This window comes from Oncorhynchus nerka, linkage group LG22 (genome assembly GCF_034236695.1).
Source record: "Oncorhynchus nerka isolate Pitt River linkage group LG22, Oner_Uvic_2.0, whole genome shotgun sequence".
Lineage (NCBI taxonomy): Eukaryota > Metazoa > Chordata > Actinopteri > Salmoniformes > Salmonidae > Oncorhynchus > Oncorhynchus nerka.
In genome coordinates, this window is record NC_088417.1 from 66,555,131 (window position 1) to 66,575,848 (window position 20,718).

The following is a 20,718-nucleotide window of genomic DNA, read 5'->3' on the forward strand; positions in this document are numbered from 1 at the left end:
ATTTCCTCATATGAACTCTAACTCGTTGAAATTGTTGCGTGTTGCGCTTATATTTTTGTTCAGTATATTATTGTTCAGCCATCCAGTAGTCAACAAGACCCCAGAAGACTGGCACCATGCATCCATCCCTCTCCTACAGTCATTGTGGAGCAACACTGTTTTAACCCTTTCTCTTCTCCCTTGGTCCCTGTACAGAACCTAAAGCGAGTGGCAGAGGTGTGGATGGATGAGTATGCTGAATATATCTACCAGCGAAGGCCAGAGTACAGGCACCTGTCGGCAGGAGACATGACTGTGCAGAAGGACTTGAGGAGCAGCCTCAACTGTAAGAGCTTCAAGTGGTTCATGACAGAGGTGGCCTGGGACCTGCCCAAGCACTACCCACCTGTGGAGCCCCCTGCTGCCGCCTGGGGAGAGGTACACATTCATTTACTAATTATTTAGAGAGAGACAAAAGGCTAGAAAGAGAAAAAGTTAGAAGATTGAGATAAGCGCAAGCGAGACAGTAGATGGAGAGAAAGTAAGTAGGAGAGCGAGAGAGAAAGTTAGAAGAGAAAGAGAGACTGTGTCTGGCCTGTGACAGCCCGGTGTCACTTCGTCACATCAGCTGTCAAAAGGCCAAGCTCCTGCCACAGCCTCGTCTTCATTACTCATCACACTTTTTCACTAAAGAGGAGAACTGACAGATAGTGCTGAGAGATCTAGACAGAGCTCTAGTCAGTGGTTAATACACTGACTAGTATGGAATGATGACATTTGTCTTTCTCTGTTAACTGGTTTGTCTGCTTCTGTGTGTTCTAGCTGCGCAACGTAGGCAGTGGCATGTGCATGGAGAATAAACACTTTTCGTCTGGGTCGCCCATCCGCCTGGAGACATGTCTTAAGGGGCGGGGCGAGGCTGGGTGGAGCCATGGACAGGTGAGGAGCTTAGTACACACAACTAAATACAGACAACTAGCACGTTACAGCAGACAAATTTCTCTAGTTTTGCATACACTTAACCTTAATTTTGTACTGTGTACAGACCGCTTTCTGCCTTCATAAGTACTAATGACACACACACACGTTATGTTTTTCTGTTCTCGTGGGGACCTAAAAATGTATTTCAGTAACCCTAAACTTAACCCTAATTCTAACTCTAAACCTAACCCCTATTCTTAAATTAGCCATCGTCCTCACAGAGACATGGGAAATGTCCCCACGGAGGCGAATGTTCCTTAATTTTACTATCCTTGTGGGGACTTTTGTAAATTTTTAGGTCCCCACACGGTTAGAAGAACCAACCCCCACACACACTCACTGGTGCACACTCTCTCTCACTCAGACGCACACACACACACACCTTCATTATCTCTTCTGTTCAAATGTAGTCCCATTTTTTTTCCCTTGTCATCCCAAATCATTTTTAGAAGAGCTCATAACCGAATGTTGATGGATGGCCATATTTTCTCTTTGTTTTCTAAGTTGCCTGCTCTGGCTCTGTGCTTTGACAGTTTAATTACAGTAATTTAAAAGGCTGTTGTAGTTTAATCCTTGTCATGGTTGCAATTTGTATTCAATGCTGGGACGACAAACTGCATCAGTGCAAATCAAAGAGCTCTTTCTGGCTACAGTCCAAGCCGGGGCTTTTTGAATGTTACAGCAGAGGAGCCTCTTCCAAACAACTATTTTGTTCCCTATGAGTGAACGTCACGTGGCGGTGACAGATGTTCGAACTCCCAGGTCAGTTCTCTTCAACCCTAGTTCTGAAGACTCACAAGGTGTGCAGGTTTTTGTTCCAGCTTATTACTAACACATCTCAAAGACTTGATGAGTTAAATCAGGTGTTAGTACTGGGCTAGAAAAAATGCCTGCCCTGTGGACTCCAGGATCAGGAGTGACACTGGCTCCAAGAGGTGAGCTGGAAGTGGGGGCCCCACTCCTGAGGTGTTCTGATCCAGGTTGTCTCTGCCCCCTCCAGGTGTTCACGTTTGGCTGGAGGGAGGACATCCGCGTGGGGGACCCCATGCACACTAAAAAGGTGTGCTTTGATGCCATCTCCCACAACAGCCCCGTCACCCTGTATGACTGCCACGGCATGAAGGGCAACCAGCTGTGGCGCTACAGGAAGGTAAGGTCTCTCTTTCTCACACACACACCCACACACACAATCTTTTTCCAAGTATGAAAAGGCAAGTTTGTGAGTTGCTTATGGTGCACTTTTTTTGCTCGAGCTGAGCAAGCTTCAAGATGTATTTTTACCTCGAGCTGAGCAAGCTTCAAAATGTATTTTTACCTCGAGCTGAGCAAGCTTCAAGATGTATTTTTACCTCGAGCTGAGCAAGCTTCAAGATGTATTTTTACCTCGAGCTGAGCAAGCTTCAAGATGTATTTTTACCTCGAGCTGAGCAAGCTTCAAGATGTATTTTTACCTCGAGCTGAACAAGCTTCAAGATGTATTTTTGATCCTTTGTATTTCCTTCTCCTTTTGATGAAATGACACAGCTGCTACTCATTGATAAGGCAGTTTTCTCCTAGATAAACTCCTAGACATTCACCTTTTTAAGTTTGGTGTATCCTGTTAGAAACAAATGACTCCTTGTTTTCCATGCAGGCTAATAAATATGTGTTTTTAAAAGTACCTAATTTGAAAAATATTTTCAGTTAAATGCACTAATTAAATAATCATTGCCATCTCGCTCACCTCTTTTCTCTCCCTTTATCTCTGTAGGATAAAAGTTTATACCACCACATCAGTAACAGCTGTATCGACAGCAACCCCACAGAGAGAAAGGTGTTTATGAACATGTGTGACCCCAGTGTCTCCAGCCAGCAGTGGGTGTTTGAGAAAACCAACACCACAGTGCTGGAGACATTCAACCGCAGTAACAACTGAGACCAGTAGGGGTCAGCACTGAACCTGAATACCACTCACCCAGGGACTGTGTTGTTATACTTTGACAGAAGTGGGCTGTTGTTTCTCTAAAAGGGTCTGGGGAAAAAGGGGGGTTAGCATTGGCAAGCCAGTCTAGACACATCAGTTATTGGGAGATGGAGAAAGTATGGCGCCTGAGAGGCTCGTTCTCTGTGATGGCGGGGAGTTCCTGCGTCAAGGGGATTAGGTCTGGCACGGCCATTCTGAGGTTGCCCGTCTCACTTACTTATTCACGCTCCGCTCTGCTTCTCCGTGCATCTCCCAGGTGTCTCTGCCCATATGTCCATCTCCATCACCCTGCGTGAGTGCGCCTCTTACTCAGTCACTTTTTCCATTCTCCTGATTTGGAGCCACTGCTCTGACAGCCCCCCTGAGACTCTCGCTGAACCAAACCCAGACTGACACTTGGGTAAAGCCAGCCAGAAACAACCACTCTCTGCAAAGCACCGTGTTGATTCTTGTTTTTGTTTTCTTGCTGTGCTCACTTGGCTAGCAGTTTCTCATTCTTGGTTTCCTCTTTATTGCGTTGATCAAAAGTGGAGTTGGGCAAACTATCCAAATGTAAAGGGGAAAGAAAAGCCCCCCCATCTTTTAAGAAGTACATTTTTGGATCTGAATGAATAATACTATAGTAGCAGCACTTTGTCTATTTGAAGAGCTGTGATTTGATGCCAATGAGGGATCTCTTCCAGGTGATATGTCCAGAGAGGGAACTGTAAGGGCTCTGCCTGGGATTATCCCAGAGGGATAATAGTTAGTCTCTGGAACGACCTCATTACGAAAACACTAAACCGTGTGGCAGAAAAACATACTGAGGTCAGCAGCACCGAGACAGTAGACTTCCCAAACTCATAAGGAGTGTCTCTAGACTGGTTTGCACAGGGGGAGGGGTTGGTGATGGGTATTATAGGTGTTTTAAATGCATTAAGCACTTGCAATGATAAACTTGAATGACAATCTTAGTGCCTTGCTGGATGAGAGAAAAAGTATACAGCCTGGTCTGACTTGGCATGGCCTGGTGCCCTATTTCAGTCCTCCAACTTCTCCACTGTCTCAGACTGACTGAGATAGTGGAGAGGCAGGCCATCTGAGGTGACACTGGCTCTTAACCATGGATGGGTTTCTGCAACACTTATGTATATGTAATGATAGTGAATAGTTGAAGAGACTAGCAAACAACTATGTGTTCTCCTGCCTTTAAAAGTGAACAGCTTCCCTGCAAAGACCCTCTGTTTGTGACATGTCACCATCATGCCATGTTGTTATCATCAAAACACAGTTGGACATGCAAGCATTCATTAATATTGATTTCCTTTGTTTAGGTTTTGTCGCGTTATTACTTTCTCAGCGTTTCAGATTTTCTTTAAGTGTTTTGTCTTAGTTTAATGCAAAGTTTTGACTTGGATGTTGTTCAGAAAGACTGCTTACATTGCCTGCTGTGTAGTTAAGTTTTTGTTCCCCTCTTCTCCTCAGGAATAATTCCAAAGTAGAGTATGAAATATGCTTGATGCAAAAATCACACCCTTCCTTAATCTAACCTTCTTCCTTACATTTTCGGAAATCAATATAAATCCAGTACACTAGTATGTGTTGTAGATTTTAACTGTTGGTCAGCAGTTTCAACTAAAAGTGTTCCTTCCATGCTTTGTGGAGACAATTTGGAGAAGTTCTATAAAAGAAAATCTACGTGGCACATTGGTAAGAGATGCTGCACGATATGGCTTTGTTCAACTTTACTTATGAAGGGTCTTTATTGCAAAATCGTTTAATGTTGTATATGTCCCTTCTTATTAAACTGGAATGTAGGACTGGCTGGGGAATGCAAAATTGCTCACTTTCTTTGGTTTCACTTTCTATAAATGTTCATAGTTTTACCCAGGCAAGTAAGCAGCATGTATGGAAAACCAAAGCTGTTCAAAATTGACAAATCTAAGTTAACACTTTTTTTGAGGACATTGAAGTTTTTTTTGTTTGTTATTTGTTTTTTTCCCTGTCTTTGAGTTTTGTTTGTTTTTTATCCCTGTCTTTGAGTTTTGTTTTATTTGTTTTTATCCCTGTCTTTGAGTTTTGTTTGTTCTTTGTTTTTTATCCCTGTCTTTGAGTTTTGTTTTATTTGTTTTTATCCCTGTCTTTGAGTTTTGTTTGTTCTTTGTTTTTTATCCCTGTCTTTGAGTTTTGTTTTATTTGTTTTTATCCCTGTCTTTGAGTTTTGTTTGTTTTTTATCCCTGTCTTTGAGTTTTGTTTTATTTGTTTTTATCCCTGTCTTTGAGTTTTGTTTTATTTGTTTTTATCCCTGTCTTTGAGTTTTGTTTGTTCTTTGTTTTTTATCCCTGTCTTTGAGTTTTGTTTGTTCTTTGTTTTTTATCCCTGTCTTTGAGTTTTGCGTGTTCTTTTTGCAATCCAAAATATAGAATGTCTGGCTATTCCAGCTAAATAGATTTCACAATTATGCTAACATAAGTATTATATCTTTGCTAGTTGATGATTATATCTGTGCTAGTTGATGAATTGTCCCTTCTCTTTTACACTAATATTATTAGTGAAGTTGCAAAATAACTTCACATGGTTTAAATTACTATAATTGAACTAAGGCTGGAATTCAATCAAACCGTCACTGCGGGGAGAAGAAATGAGACCATGTCCATTGAGGGAAACTTTAAAACCCCCATTTTGATTTATGCTTTTTCTCTTGTGATACATTGATCGATGTTCTCCTAAAATGCTCCACCAGTCAGTCCAGGACTGCAATGCCAGAATGGATCGATCGAAACATGTTTACTTTAAAGCATTGGCGTTTATGTAGTAATGCTATGTTTTTGTCTTGAGGGAGTAAACAGGGTTGTTGTACCTGTTGACGAATGATCATCTTGCAAAAGTGGTAAGACTCCCCCAAATCCATGGCAGTTTATTGAATACTTAGTAGGCTGTTTAGAACAAGGATATTTGCAGTACATTGACCCTGTCCATTGCACATGTAAAGAGCATTTTATTTTTATTATGTTATGATTTATAACTTGGGTTGGAAGTCGTAAAAAAAATGTAATTGTGGTTTTAAGCGACATTTTATACAGTGCAATTTTTTCATGATCTTGTGTTGGAATTAAATATTGAGCTAAAATGTGAAGACAATACTACTTTTTTTAAATAAAAGTTTGTAATGTTTAAGACCATTGTTGGTCATTCACACAATGCTATGTACATGTGTATGCAATTTTTATTTGTAGGGAAGTGTACATTTTGTATCATGAATATCCAATATTTTTTTCTACTGACATAATGACTGTAAACGTGTATTTAGGTGTTTTAAAACACTGTGTACAACTAAACTGGAATTGTGTAATATTTTTTGCTGAAATTGTAAAATAAATGTTTCTATATTTGAATGATTTGTTGTATAGTAAACTGAGAGAATGCTGTTCTTGAATAACTTTGTAATTGTTATGTAGCAATAGTCAAATCCCATCTCAAATTTGAAGAAACAAGGACATGCAGATCATGGAAATAATATATTTTTATTCCCAATTTCATCAAGTAATTGAATAATACTTAAACAATTTCACAATATGTGGGCCATGGTTGGTTGTAGTTGGAACAACACAAAACATAATTGTAACAACAAACAAAACAAATACAGTTTTTAGTTGTTTGGTCGACTATAGTTTAGACGAGTCACTCTCCTCACTGGACCCTCTGTCTATTCAGACTTCATTCGGACTCTTGAGTTCCTGGGCCACTGGCTAATTCCCATCCCAGGTCCTCTTCCGAGAGATCGAAAATACACTTGGGACTAGCACATTGAAAATGCCACTGTCCTCATACTTCCTATTTTTCTTCAGAGTGTTGCCCTCTAGCTGGCAGCAGCCTGGGCTTCTTGAAGGGCTGGACTCCCTGCTCCTCTTACAGGTGACCATAGAGGTAAGGAAACTGGCAGACTCATCTGATGCTCTCTTCCTCTTTGAGGGTGAGACCACTGACTGAAAGCTTCCTGGGCAATTAGAAGTGGCCAATTATGTGGCTGTCCTATGGCAGCCCCTTTGCCCTACTGTTCACAATGAAACAAATATAAACACATGCTTTGTGAGCTGAAATTAAAGATCCAAGAAATGTTCTATACGCACAAAAAGCAAATTTCGCTCAAATTTTATTCACAAATTTGTTTACATCCCTGTTAGTGAGCATTTCTCATTTGCAGTGATTATCCATCCACCTGACAGGTATGGCATATCAAGAAGCTGATTGAACAGCATGATCATTACACAGATGCACCTTGTGCTGAGGACAAAAAAAAAGGCCACTAAAATATGCAGTTTGTCACAACACAATGCCACAGAGGTCATGCTGTCCACTAGCGCGGTTGCCAGAGAGTTGAATAAGCTGCCTTCAGCGTCACTTTAGAATTTGGCAGTACGTCCAACCAGCCTCACTACCGCAGACCGACAACATGTATGGCATCATGTGGGCAGAGAGCGCTATGGTGGGGTTATGGTATGGGCAGGTATAAGCTACAGACAATGAACACAATTACATTTTATCAATGGCAATTTGAATGCACAGAGATACCGTGATGAGATCCTGGCATTATCATGCCATTCATCCGTCGCCATTACCTCATGTTTCAGCTTGACAATGCTCGGTCCCATGTTGCAAGGATCTGTACACTATTCCTCGAAGCTGAAAATGTTCTTCCATGGCCTGCATACTCAGCAGACATGTCACCCATTGAGCATGTTTGGGATGCTCTGCATCTACGTGTATGACAGCCTGTTTCAGTTCCCGCCAATATCCAGATACTTCGCACATCCATTGAAGAAGAGTGAGACAACAGATTAGTACTTTATCGTCCAACTTGCGAAGGACATTAGAATGAAAGTTAAATACATTATATACACAAAAGTATGTGATGACACCTTCAAATTAGTGGATTTGGCTATTTCAGCCACACCCGTTGCTGACAAGTGTATAAAATGGAGCACACAGCCATACAATCTCCATAGACAAACATTGGCAGTAGAATGGCCTTACTGAAGATCTTAGTGACATTCAATCTGGCACGGTCATAGGACGCCACCTTTCCAACAAGTCAGTTGGTCAAATTTCTGCCCTGCCAGAGCTGCCCCGGTCAACTGTAAGTGCTATCTTTTGTGAAGTGAAAACCGATTAAATAAATACAATAAACTTCTCAGGATGGTGAAAGTGCAAGGTGATGAGCTTGATGCTCTTTTTGAATAAATATCAGTGGACTTATTCTGGTGACCTGATTGATACTTGGCTGCCATTTGACAAATTTAAATATTTGCTCATGTATACCAGCGAGCTGTTGGCTAGAGCACACCTGCCAATACCAGAGTATGCGCATTCGCTATATAACGGAACATTATATAGAGTTGAAAATGCAATGGAAACCCATTTAACTTGTCTTTTTATATGGTACATTGGAATTTAAACCCAAAAGTTATTTTTATGTGCACTGTGTCATCACGCACAGACGTTTATCCGCAACAAGTTAATTTGACAAACACATCTCTGTGGGAGAACGTGCATATTTTATGAATGTCGATTTTAGAATATTTACATGAAAATCTGTCACCAACTGGAAGACTACCGTAGGTAGTGACATCTTCACAAAGTAACTATTGCAAAACAGTAAACCCTCGTCACACCACCAGGATGTGGCATTATTTTGCCACCGAGGGGAGCCAAAGTTTCATAAATGAATCAGTACGGTTAGACACACACAGTAATGCGATTATTGTGGATAGTCAAATTGATATAATAGTTCGATTAAAACGTTTACATGCTTTGCAAGAGTACATCTGAATAAAATAGGCAATTACAATAAACATAACAGCGACCATGTTATTTTTGAGAACTATATTTGATTCTGAGTTCGGACAAATCAAGTGAAAACTATTTCTAAAATGGGTATGTTAAATTGTTCACAACTCGCGCTAAAGAATGAGGGATGAGCTAATGGTGCTGGCACATGCGCAGATCAAAAACACCGCTGGAACTCCAAATAAGGTGTTCACCTGATTTTGACTTTACACTGATTTAAGATTAACCATAGTAAGGTGTTTACATGACTATTGCATAATCTGCCTACTGCCATAATCAATTTAATATATGATTATTCCTGTGCATGTAAACATGGCTAATATTTCACTCAGGAAAGGAGGAATATGGAGTGAACTGATCTAGTAAATCATTCAGCTCCCCTAAAACAGACAAAGACAGACAAACAAACAAGTTCGTGTTTTTTTATGCTCACATAGAAACTGAAATCCGTACCCTCAGAGCGTGTACAGACCAGCTAGCTGTTGTGTTTTCTGATATTTTCTTTGTTCTGTTCATCTTTCCCTCAATCCTGACTAGTCTCCCAATCCCTGCCGCTGAAAAACATCCCGACAGCATGATGCTGCCACCACCATGCTTCACCATAAGGGTGGTGCTAGGTTTCCTCCAGACGTGATGCTTGGCATTCATCTTGGTTTCATCAGACCAGATAATCTTGTTTCTCATGGTCTGAGAGTCCTTTAGGTGCCTTTTGGCAAACTCCAAGCGGTCTGTCATGTGCCTTTTACTGAGGAGTGTTTTCCGTCTGGCCACTCTACCATAAAGGCCTGATTGGTGGAGTGCTGCAGAGAAAGTTGTCCTTCTGGAAGGTTCTCCCATCTCCACGGAGGAACTCTGGAGCTCTGTCAGAGTGACGATCGGGTTCTTGGTCACCTCCCTGACCAAGGCCCTCCCCCCCCGATTGCTCAGTTTGGCCGGGCAGCTAGCTTTAGGAAGAGTCTTGGTGGTTCCTAACTTCTTCCATTTAAGAATGATGGAGGCCACTGTGTTCTTGGGGACCTTCAATTTTGCAGACATTTTTTAGTACCCTTCCCCAGATCTATGGACAATTCCTTCGACCTTATGCTCTGACATGCACTGTCAACGGTGGGCCCTTATAAAGACAGGTTTGTGCCTTTCCAAATCATGTCCAATAAATAGAATTGACCACAGGTGAACTCCAATCAAGATGTAGAAACATCACAGGGATGATCAATGGAAACAGGATGTGCCTGAGCTCAATTTATAGTCTCATAAGTAAAGGGTCTGAATACTTATGTAAATAAGGTATTTGTGTTTTTGATTTTTAACACATTTGCAAAAAAAAATCTAAAAACCTGTTTTCCCTTCGTCATTATGGGGTATTGTGTGTAGATTGATGAGAATTTTGTTTTATTTAATCCATTTTAGAATAAGGCTGTAACATAACAAAATGTGGGAAAAGTCAAGGGTCTAAATACTTTCTGAATGCACTGTATGCGTATGTATGAAACGTAAAAGTATAAATGTCATATTACTTATTAAAACAGCAGGATGTTCATGTTTGTATTTATTTATGGCTACCCAGAGCCACACTCAGGCATAATACACAAACAAAGCATTTGTGTTTAATGACTTTGTCAGATTAGAGGGATGATCAGGGATGTTCTCTTGATACGTGTGTGAATTGGACCATTTTCATGTCCTGCTGAACACTAAAAATGTAACAACTACTTTTGGGTGGCAGGGAAAATGTATGGAGTAAAAAATACATTATTTCCTTTAGGAATGTAGTGGAGTAAAATAAAAAAGTTGTCCAAAATTTAAATAGTAAAATACAGATACCCCCGAAAAAACTATTTAAGTAGTATTTTAAGTAGTTTTAATTAAGTACTTTACACCACTGAGGAGAGTTTGAAGACTGCAAATGTAAGAGTCGTAAAATAAACAAGCGGGAGGGGACGTCAACCAAACAAATACACATAGCGCAATGTTTGTCATTTAATATTTAATCCCGAGCGCAGGGATTTCGGTTTCCGCACCGTGCCTTTTCCTGGATGCTGCAAAAACAGGATTAGGGAGGGTTGAACGGTGTAACAGCACGCCCTATATAACACAAGTATCTGTTGTGTATATTGTCACTATTGAACCGACATAGCTAGGTAAACGAAATTTATCGTCCTATTACACCAGTTGTAAAACTAGTTTTTGTAATAGCTAAATAATTAATTGAAATGGAGCGCTGGAAAGGCAGAGTAGCTCTAGTGACTGGAGCTTCGGTCGGGATTGGAGCGGCTGTTGCACGGGCACTTGTCCAACACGGCATGAAGGTTGTCGGATGTGCCAGGAATGTTGACAAGATAGAGGTGAGCAAATACAAAACAATGTAAAAGTGAGAACTGTCGCAATCACTCATAGTAGTAAGCTACAACAGTTCATCGAATGTTTGATGTGCGCCAAATGACCAGTTTGCAGCTAGTTGACAGTGGCTAGCTAGCTATCTTTTCCCACTGGATTATCTATGATACAGTAGCTAGCGTTAGCTAGCCTTCAATAAAAAATACACATTTGTGATTGATTTTGTTGGACTTGCAAATTGAAATGTCACCGATTAAACATATTTTAACGCAATCTTTACATGCGAGTTGCATTGATGTAATGCAAATTGCTGTTATATTTCTGTTTTGTTTTTTTATCACAGCGATTGCTCACTGCATTTAACGTAGCCTAAAGGGTGCTTTTAACATTATTCACAGAATAATTCCAGTCCTGGTGTTTCCTACGAAATCTTCTTGCACCTTTTTAAATAAAATTTTCAATACATTTCCCAGTTATTAACTACATAGCTAGTAGTCACTATTATTTATATCTTGTTCAGTTATACACTTTATCTTTCCGATGTGGCATATCTTGTCAACATTGTATCATTGTCTTCTAAAACAAATTAATATTTGGTAAAACTACTGAACTGTGTTTGCAGTGTTACAAACACACACAGTACTATCCAGATTGTGCAACAGGCTTCTTTATACCTCCACCCATTTTGCTGATCACATGGCCTTCTGTCATGTCAATCGTAACTGATCCAGGTTAGGGCAGAATGGTCCCCAATCCATGACATTTGTAAAACTGCACAGACACTTAGCCTAGTTCCTCTGGATTAATCAGAAACTAGTACAGTGACTGAGCCATTACAGGGAGTTGCCACCTATAGCCTAGACCAGCCCTACCCTCCTCCATTCATAAGACTCCCTCCACTATGAAAAGTTTGGAGTTGTTCCATTGCTTAGCTACAACAAATTATAATTGTATTATTGCATAGTATTAGTCTACAAGTCACTACCTTTTGATCGTTTTGTTGATTGACAAGTTCTGACACCTTGCTTGACCACAAAACAAATAGTTAAAAATACATTACGCAATAGGCTATTTTTTCTATATTAGAATAGGCTTGGTTTTACACAAGATTCCAATGGCACTTTTACAACCACAGGCCAGCTCTAGTTGGCCAAATATTTGGCCAAGTGAGGGAAGGATGTCAGATCGTGTGGAGGGTGAAGACGGAGCGACAAGCGTTCAACTCCCCAACTCTGGAACAGACTGCGTCACTTTTATGAGACTTCCGAGCGTTGTCTGTGTTTGAGCTGAAGGGAAGGTGGGACAAAGCTGGCATTGTACCCCTTCTGCGATGCCCACACTAGGGACTGGCTGTAACAGTGCCAAGAAAGGTATGCTCTGACTTAAAGTCTGGGTTGTAAACTAGGGCTCTTTCACATATCTCTGTATGGTCTGGATCCTAGAGCGTTTGGTACACTGATCTGCGTTATAAAAGATGTGTGAAATGCAAACGAACCCTGGCTGAAACAAATCCTGGATCTGCGTGAGTAGCGAGCCCAAGATCCAGAACCAGAGTACCAGGTATTGAGACGCAGCAGTGCGAGTCTCGTTGGAACTTTTTGCCAGTTGTAAACAAGCTAGCTTGCTAACGTCATGTAGAATGTGCATCGCATAAATCACATCCTTAAACGGTTCTTTTCAGGTCTTCTGAAAGCAAAACTTATTTTGTAGAATTCTCACAAACGTTCTTGGAAACAGAACTTGGGAACCAAATTTCATGTGTCCATCGCCATTCATTTTTTCTCTACTTCCTCCGTTGGTGCTCTTTTTCTACATGGGTAAAATGGTGTGATGAGTACAATGTAGGCTCCATATCCCAAGAATGCTGCGTTTTTTGAAGCCTGAATGAGTGGAGTTGACACAGGCAGAGAGAGCAGTAAAGGACATTGTTTTTGAGAGGGTAGAAAAGGGGTTGAAAACAGAAAAGGAGAGTATAATGAGATGGAGGTAGATGTGTGGTTGCCAAGGGCTGCCTGTGGGAATGGAGTGATGGTATAGGAGCAACTTGGCTTCCAAGAAGCAGCAGCCAGGCAAATACTGAGATCATTGACATTTAACAACCCGTACTCGCATTGAACCCCCCTGACGTGATGTGCAAATGAGCAATCGAAAACCAATCGTGCAAATGTCACCATTCCGTTTTTTTTTAGTGCGGGCGCCAAGTTCCCAGCAAGTTGCCGCCCTGGGGTGGCTGCCCATGTTGCCTATACCTAAATCCGCCACTGGGTAAATTAGGCTATATGGAGCACAGACTGATACTAGATGCAAGTAGAACTCATAAGACTCAGGCACAGATCTGCAAGTAGCCTAATCATGTTTTTTTTAGCCCTCTATCTGTTCCTGGCCCACATACTGTATGTAGCTACAGTAGGATTGTGGTGACCACTTACCTTGCATAATGCTATAGTAATTACCAAGGTGTATCAATATAGCCTCTTAATGAAATCCTATGATAGTAGGTTGAGACCTTATGTTTCAGTAACTTAACTAAGAAGATTCACTAGTAGCAAGCCTATGCATTCATGGATTGTATGCATGTACTATCCTTGCTAAATGGTTATTTACATTCAGGAGCTCTTTGACTGTCTCACAAAAGCAAAGTGCCTTGGGCTACATTTAGGCTAGTGCATTTAGATTAGTTGTCACAGGCAGGGTGATGGGTTTGTTTTGTTGTTTCCCAGTCCTCTTTGGGTGTTACACAGAAAGACAATTGTGATTTATTTCTTAGACCAGGCGTAAGCAACTATACTGAACAAAAATTTAAACGCAACGTGAAAAGGAGTGGGACAACATTCCACAGGCCACAATCAACAGCCTGATCAACTCTATGTGAAGGAGATGTGTCGCGCTGCATGAGGCAAATGATGGTCACACCAGATACTGACTGTTTTTCTGATCCATGCCCCTACTTTTTTTTAATATATTTTTTTAATCTGTTTTTTAACATTTTTATCTGTTACCAACAGATGCATATCTGTATTCCCAGTCAAGTGAAGTCGATAGGTTAGGGCCTAATTTATTTATTTCAATTGACTGATTTCCTTATGAACTGTAACTCAGTAAAATCTTTGAAGTTGTTGCATATTGAGTTTTATATTTCTGTTCAGTGTAGATTCAGCCTAGGGCCGATTTTCAAATACAATAATTTCATACCTTGATTGCATTAACACACGATCACATATCACACAACTCTTTCCTTTTTATTTTTATGAATAAATGATGTATAATAATGTTAAGAATACATTTTGTTTTTTGACTCTCAGTCAGTTTGATTGGTAACTAATGAAAATAGATTCAGCCTAAGCAACAAAGATTGATGCATTTGTCCTGCTTTGCCCTGCCATGTTTCAGCAGTCGATTTTAGTTTGCAGTTGCACCCACTGATGTCATACAGTGCACTCTAATGTAATACTGTATATGCCATTTAGCATACTAACTTATCCAAAGCAACTAAAGCTCAATTTATAAAAATCTGTGTTGGAACAAAAGCCTCAGCTCCCGACACCTTGTCATTTTCCCCACACGGGCTGACAAGCAATTTATACCGGTAAGATTACTTTTGGTCCTTTTGTGGCATGCACAAACTTAGCATGATAGCAGGTTGGGCCAAATAGGATTCAAGATTGAGCAGAGAAATTGGGTAAAGAAGCATCTAACTCGCAGTCATGACAATATAACAGGACCTTTACTGTACAGTGAGGGCATACATTTTTAGCGCCACACTCTTGCCAACAGTACCACGAACCACACAGGACTTATCCTATGCATTGAGACTGGTTTAAGTGTGGCTCAGGGCAGGGGAGTTTGGGAGGTCAGTGAGGGTGTCTGTCATTTAATCTATGAGTGGCTGCACTTTGGGCTCAGCCGATTCCTAGAAAATGTGTGAGTGGCGGTCTGGGCATGATGCAGGTCCAGCAGAAGGATCATGGTGTCATCCTTGGATCTAGTGTGAAATAATTTAGATAGAATATTCCACTGACCTTGGCTTGAAGGGGGTGGGGGGGAGGGAATAACCGAGAGGGATGGGCCCCAGCCCCTTGTCTCAGTTGATGAGATGCAAATGAGATGCAAATCTAATTGATATAAGGCCAATATCAGATTTTCCTAAACAGCCCCCCCAGCCCAGTCTGTCATAGTTGCCAAAGATGGGCCAGTGTACCGTATGTAAAGATATAATTGGCTTTGCTCTGCTTGTGAAGGGTAGGATCTGATAGGAAGCTGAGGAGGATTGGTCTGGCCCTGGCCTGCTGTGATAGGAGTAGTGTTCTATGCGGCTATGCCTGGCCTGCATCTTAAATCTGAAGTTCTCTGTGAGGTGTTAAAGGGTAGAAATCTAGGCTATCTACTGGGGTTGCCCAACTTGCCTTGAGGGAACATAGGTCTACAAATCACACAGGCAAAATGCATTTGACATGACAGACAACTTTTATTTTTGCCATTTACAGCACCGTAAGGCTCCAGGAGTATGTGGTTGAATCCTTTGATTAGCTCCATGTTAATGTCAGCCTGTCAGCAGAGCTTTTGTGGTACATGGCCCTGGTCAGTCCAGACCACTGGTTTCACTGTACCAGGGTTAAAATGCCATGTCCAACAACATTGTTAACTTGAGTTTTAGATTGTTCCTTTTGGAAGGAATTGGCCCATGTTCTCTCCCTCTTTCTCTCTGTTTGACTCTTCTACAAGAAAGCAATCAGAGGAGCTATTTACCTCGAAAATATATTTGATTACTCAGAATGGCCTCAGAAGACTCCAGAAGAGAAACCAATGACAGGTTATGTTGGTCTTAGAGCTATCAGAAAAGGGATGTCTCCTTTCCACAAGAGATTCCACCTGAATCACCTGTGGATTATCTTGACAAACAAATCAGCGTATTTTCTGCAGTCTGTCATGTCAGTGCTCAGAAATAGACTCGGCAGCAATGTGGATGGATTGTGAATGGCCCTCCAATGGGTCACGTAGACAGGGATAGTGGGATGTTTTTCAGGCTTAGGTTTAGTGCCAGTTCGGTCCAGGGGGTGTAAAAAGGTGCTCAATCATGTTTCAAAGGACTAGCTGACACTGTAGAGTATTTTCCCTGCTCTGGCTCCTCATTCCTGTGGTGTTAGATGGGGCTCAGTAGCCTGCTCCCAGATCTGTTTGTGCTGTCTTACCAAATCCTGTTGTCATTGTCATGCCAAATGAGCAATCGACCATAGTAGTTGGCAAGACAACACAAACAAATCTTGGACAAGGCTTGGGGCTCAGTCAGTGGATTGTGAATAGTGTCATCTCTTTGCCCGGCTTTCACTGCGGTGCCACTGCCCGCCCCCCGCCCAAAACGCCCTTCTTTTGTACTGTGTTTTCTGGGCAGTTAGCCAGTCTGAAGTTCACTTTTCTCACAGAGTAGTTTTCACCCAGCAAAGCAATGCTTTGAAGTGGGTCAGGCCAGTGAGGGGTGACTTCACTCTTTTACTCACTCTCTTTCCTTCTCTCTCTGTTTCTATTGCTCTCTCTCCCCATTCATTTAACACTCTAGCTCATTATCATCAAGTTTGCTTTCATTTTTAAAAGCGTTTTGTTTTGATATCAATAAAAAGCTATGGTTTTAGCTGAGTAGCAAAGGTCCAACAAATACAATATCTTGTAGGAGTTCTGACCCTCTTGTCGTACATTTTACTGTATGCCAAAACTACACAAGACATCATCATATTCTTGACATAACAAATATTTCAATGTGACCAATGTATCTCTTCATTTTATCATACCACATGTAATATTTCATATCGTAAAAATGTATGTTTAAAAAAAGAAAAAGTGCCCCCCCCCAAAAAAAAAACAGGATATTATTACAGTTTATTATTATGACCAAACAGCTCATTCATTCCATGAAAATCCACATGTCAGCAAGTTGAGGTACCTGCAGTGCAGGTAGGGTATTTGAGTCAGTTCACCTCACAGCTCATCTGCTCATCACTAATTCAATGGCAGCAGTTTGTCTGACCCACAGAACTTTTCCACTGACTTACGATTTTCCATTGGGCTCTGAGCGGTTAAACCACTGCATCTAGTCTATCTGATTATGGGGCGATTTCCCCGTGGTGAGATCTGCAATGGAAACACGTTCACAGTACACAACAACACCCTCATACACCTTAAAGTGGAATTGACAGCATTTTAGCAACATTAAATCTTATATACACCCCTTTTCATAAATTCATAGAATCTTTGGGAATGACCTACAGTGCATTATTCAGACCCCTTGACTTTTTCCACATTTTGTTACGTTACAGCCTTATTCTAAAATTGATTGATTAAATACAAATCCTCATCAATCTACACACAATACCCCATAATGACAAAGCGAAAACAGGTTTTTAGACATTTTGCAAATATATTAAAAACAGATACCTAATATGCATAACTATTCAGACCCTTTTCTATGAGACTAGAAATTGAACTCAGGTGCATCCTGTTTCCATTGATCATCCTTGATGGTTCTACAAGTTGATTGGAGTCCACGTGTGGTAAATTCAATTTATTGGACATGATTTGGAAAGGCACACACCTGTCTATATAAGGTCCCATAGTTGACAGTGCAAATCAGAGCAAGAACCATGCCATGAGGTTGAAGGAATTGTCCGTAGAGCACCGAGACAGGATTGTGTCGATGCACAGATCTGGGGAAGGTTACCAAAAAAATTCTGCAACATTGAAGGTCACCAAGAACACAGTGGCCTCATAATTCATAAAGGCTTGGTTTTATGCATGTCAACATCAGAAGCCTCCTCCCTAAGTTTGTTTTACTCACTGCTTTAGCACACTCTGCTAACCCTGATGTCCTTGCCGTGTCTGAATCCTGGCTCAGGAAGGCCACCAAAAATTCAGAGATTTCCATACCCAACTATAACATCTTCCGTCAAGATAGAACTGCCAAAGGGGGCGGAGTTGCAGTCTACTGCAGAGATAGCCTGCAAAGTAATGTCATACTTTCCAGGTCCATACCCAAACAGTTCGAACTACTAATTTTGAAAATTACCCTCTCCAGAAATAAGTCTCTCACTGTTGCCGCCTGCTACCGACCACCCTCAGCTCCCAGCTGTGCCCTGGACACCATTTGTGAATTGATCGCCCCCCATCTAGCTTCAGAGTTTGTTCTGTTAGGTGACCTAAACTGGGATATGCTTAACACCCCGGCAGTCCTACAATGTAAGCTAGATGCCCTCAATCTCACTCAAATCATCAAGGAACCCACCAGGTACAACCCTAACTATGTAAACAAGGGCACCCTCATAGACGTCATCCTGACCAACTGGCACTCCAAATACACCTCCGCTGTCTTCAACCAGGATCTCAGCGATCACTGCCTCATTGCCTGTATCCGCCACGGAGCCGCAGTCAAACGACCACCCCTCATCACTGTCAAACGCTCCCTAAAACACTTCTGTGAGCAGGCCTTTCTAATCGACCTGGCCCGGGTATCCTGGAAGGACATTGACCTCATCCCGTCAGTTGAGGATGCCTGGTCATTCTTTAAAAGTAACTTCCTCACCATTTTAGATAAGCATGCTCCGTTCAAAAATGCAGAACCAAGAACAGATACAGCCCTTGGTTCACTCCAGACCTGACTGCCCTCGACCAGCACAAAAACATCCTGTGGCGGACTGCAATAGCATCGAATAGCCCCGTGATATGCAACTGTTCAGGAAGTCAGGAACCAATACACGCAGTCAGTCAGGAAAGCTAAGGCCAGCTTCTTCAGGCAGAAGTTTGCATCCTGTAGCTCCAACTCCAAAAAGTTCTGGGACACTGTGAAGTCCATGGAGAACAAGAGCACCTCCTCCCAGCTGCCCACTGCACTGAGGCTAGGTAACACGGTCTCCACCGATAAATCCACGATTATCGAAAGCTTCAATAAGCACTTCTCAACGGCTGGCCATGCCTTCCGCCTGGCTACTCCAACCTCGGCCAACAGCTCCGCCCCCCAGCTCCTCGCCCAAGCCTCTCCAGGTTCTCCTTTACCCAAATCCAGATAGCAGATGTTCTGAAAGAGCTGCAAAACCTAGACCCGTACAAATCAGCTGGGCTTGACAATCTGGACCCTCTATTTCTGAAACTATCTGCCTCCATTGTCGCAACCCCTATTACCAGCCTGTTCAACCTCTCTTTCATATCGTCTGAGATCCCCAAGGATTGGAAAGCTGCCGCAGTCATCCCCTCTTCAAAGGGGAGACACCCTGGACCCAAACTGCTATAGACCTATATCCATCCTGCCCTGCCTATCTAAGGTCTTCGAAAGCCAAGTCAACAAACAGGTCACTGACCATCTCGAATCCCACCGTACCTTCTCCGCTGTGCAATCTGGTTTCCGAGACGGTCACGGGTGCACCTCAGCCACGCTCAAGGTACTAAACGATATCATAACCGCCATCGATAAAAGACAGTACTGTGCAGCCGTCTTCATCGACCTCGCCAAGGCTTTCGACTCTGTCAATCACCATATTCTTATCGGCAGACTCAATAGCCTCGGTTTCTCGGATGACTGCCTTGCCTGGTTCACCAATTACTTTGCAGACAGAGTTCAGTGTGTCAAATCGGAGGGTATGCTGTCCGGTCCTCTGGCAGTCTCTATGGGGGTGCCACAGGGTTAAATTCTCGGGCCGACTCTTTTCTCTGTATATATCAATGATGTTGCTCTTGCTGCGGGCGATTCCCTGATCCACCTCTACGCAGACGACACCATTCTATATACTTTCGGCCCGTCATTGGACACTGTGCTATCTAACCTCCAAACGAGCTTCAATGCCATACAGCACTCCTTCCGTGGCCTCCAACTGCTCTTAAACGCGAGTAAAACCAAATGCATGCTTTTCAACCGATCGCTGCCTGCACCCGCATGCCCGACTAGCATCACCACCCTGGATGGTTCCGACCTTGAATATGTGGACATCTATAAGTACCTAGGTGTCTGGCTAGACTGCAAACTCTCCTTCCAGACTCACATCAAACATCTCCAATCGAAAATCAAATCAAGAGTCGGCTTTCTATTCCGCAACAAAGCCTCCTTCACTCACGCCGCCAAGCTTACCCTAGTAAAACTGACTATCCTACCGATCCTCGACTTCGGCGATGTCATCTACAAAATGGCTTCCAACACTCTACTCAGCAAACTGGATGCAGTCTATCACAGTGCCATCCGTTTTGTCACCAAAGCACCTTATACCACCCACCACTGCGACTTGTATGCTCTAGTCGGCTGGCCCTCGCTACATATTCGTCGCCAGACCCACTGGCTCCAGGTCATCTACAAGTCCATGCTAGGTAAAGCTCCGCCTTATCTCAGTTCACTGGTCACGATGGCAACACCCATCCGTAGCACGCGCTCCAGCAGGTGTATCTCACTGATCATCCCTAGAGCCAACACCTCATTTGGCCGCCTTTCGTTCCAGTACTCTGCTGCCTGTGACTGGAACGAACTGCAAAAATCGCTGAAGTTGGAGACTTTTATCTCCCTCACCAACTTCAAACATCAGCTATCCGAGCAGCTAACCGATCGCTGCAGCTGTACATAGTCTATTGGTAAATAGCCCACCCATTTTCACCTACCTCATTCCCATAC

At 42.2% G+C, this 20,718-nt stretch overlaps 2 protein-coding genes across 2 annotated transcripts in view; both read left to right on the forward strand.

Moving 5' to 3' along the window:
- Nucleotides 1-6,298, forward strand: part of LOC115105515 (polypeptide N-acetylgalactosaminyltransferase 10-like) — a 124,676-nt gene extending 118,378 nt beyond the window's left edge. The window contains exons 9-12 of the mRNA XM_029627642.2: nucleotides 196-417; nucleotides 802-918; nucleotides 1,961-2,110; nucleotides 2,711-6,298. Coding sequence (XP_029483502.1) covers nucleotides 196-417; nucleotides 802-918; nucleotides 1,961-2,110; nucleotides 2,711-2,875 — 654 coding nt within the window. The 3' untranslated portion in view covers nucleotides 2,876-6,298. The remainder of the gene's footprint in view (nucleotides 1-195; nucleotides 418-801; nucleotides 919-1,960; nucleotides 2,111-2,710) is intronic.
- A 4,464-nt stretch (nucleotides 6,299-10,762) lies between these two features.
- Nucleotides 10,763-20,718, forward strand: part of LOC115105516 (dehydrogenase/reductase SDR family member 11) — a 49,850-nt gene continuing 39,894 nt past the window's right edge. Inside the window, exon 1 of the mRNA XM_029627644.2 lies at nucleotides 10,763-11,092. Within this exon, the coding sequence (XP_029483504.1) occupies nucleotides 10,961-11,092 (132 nt within the window). The 5' untranslated portion in view covers nucleotides 10,763-10,960. The remainder of the gene's footprint in view (nucleotides 11,093-20,718) is intronic.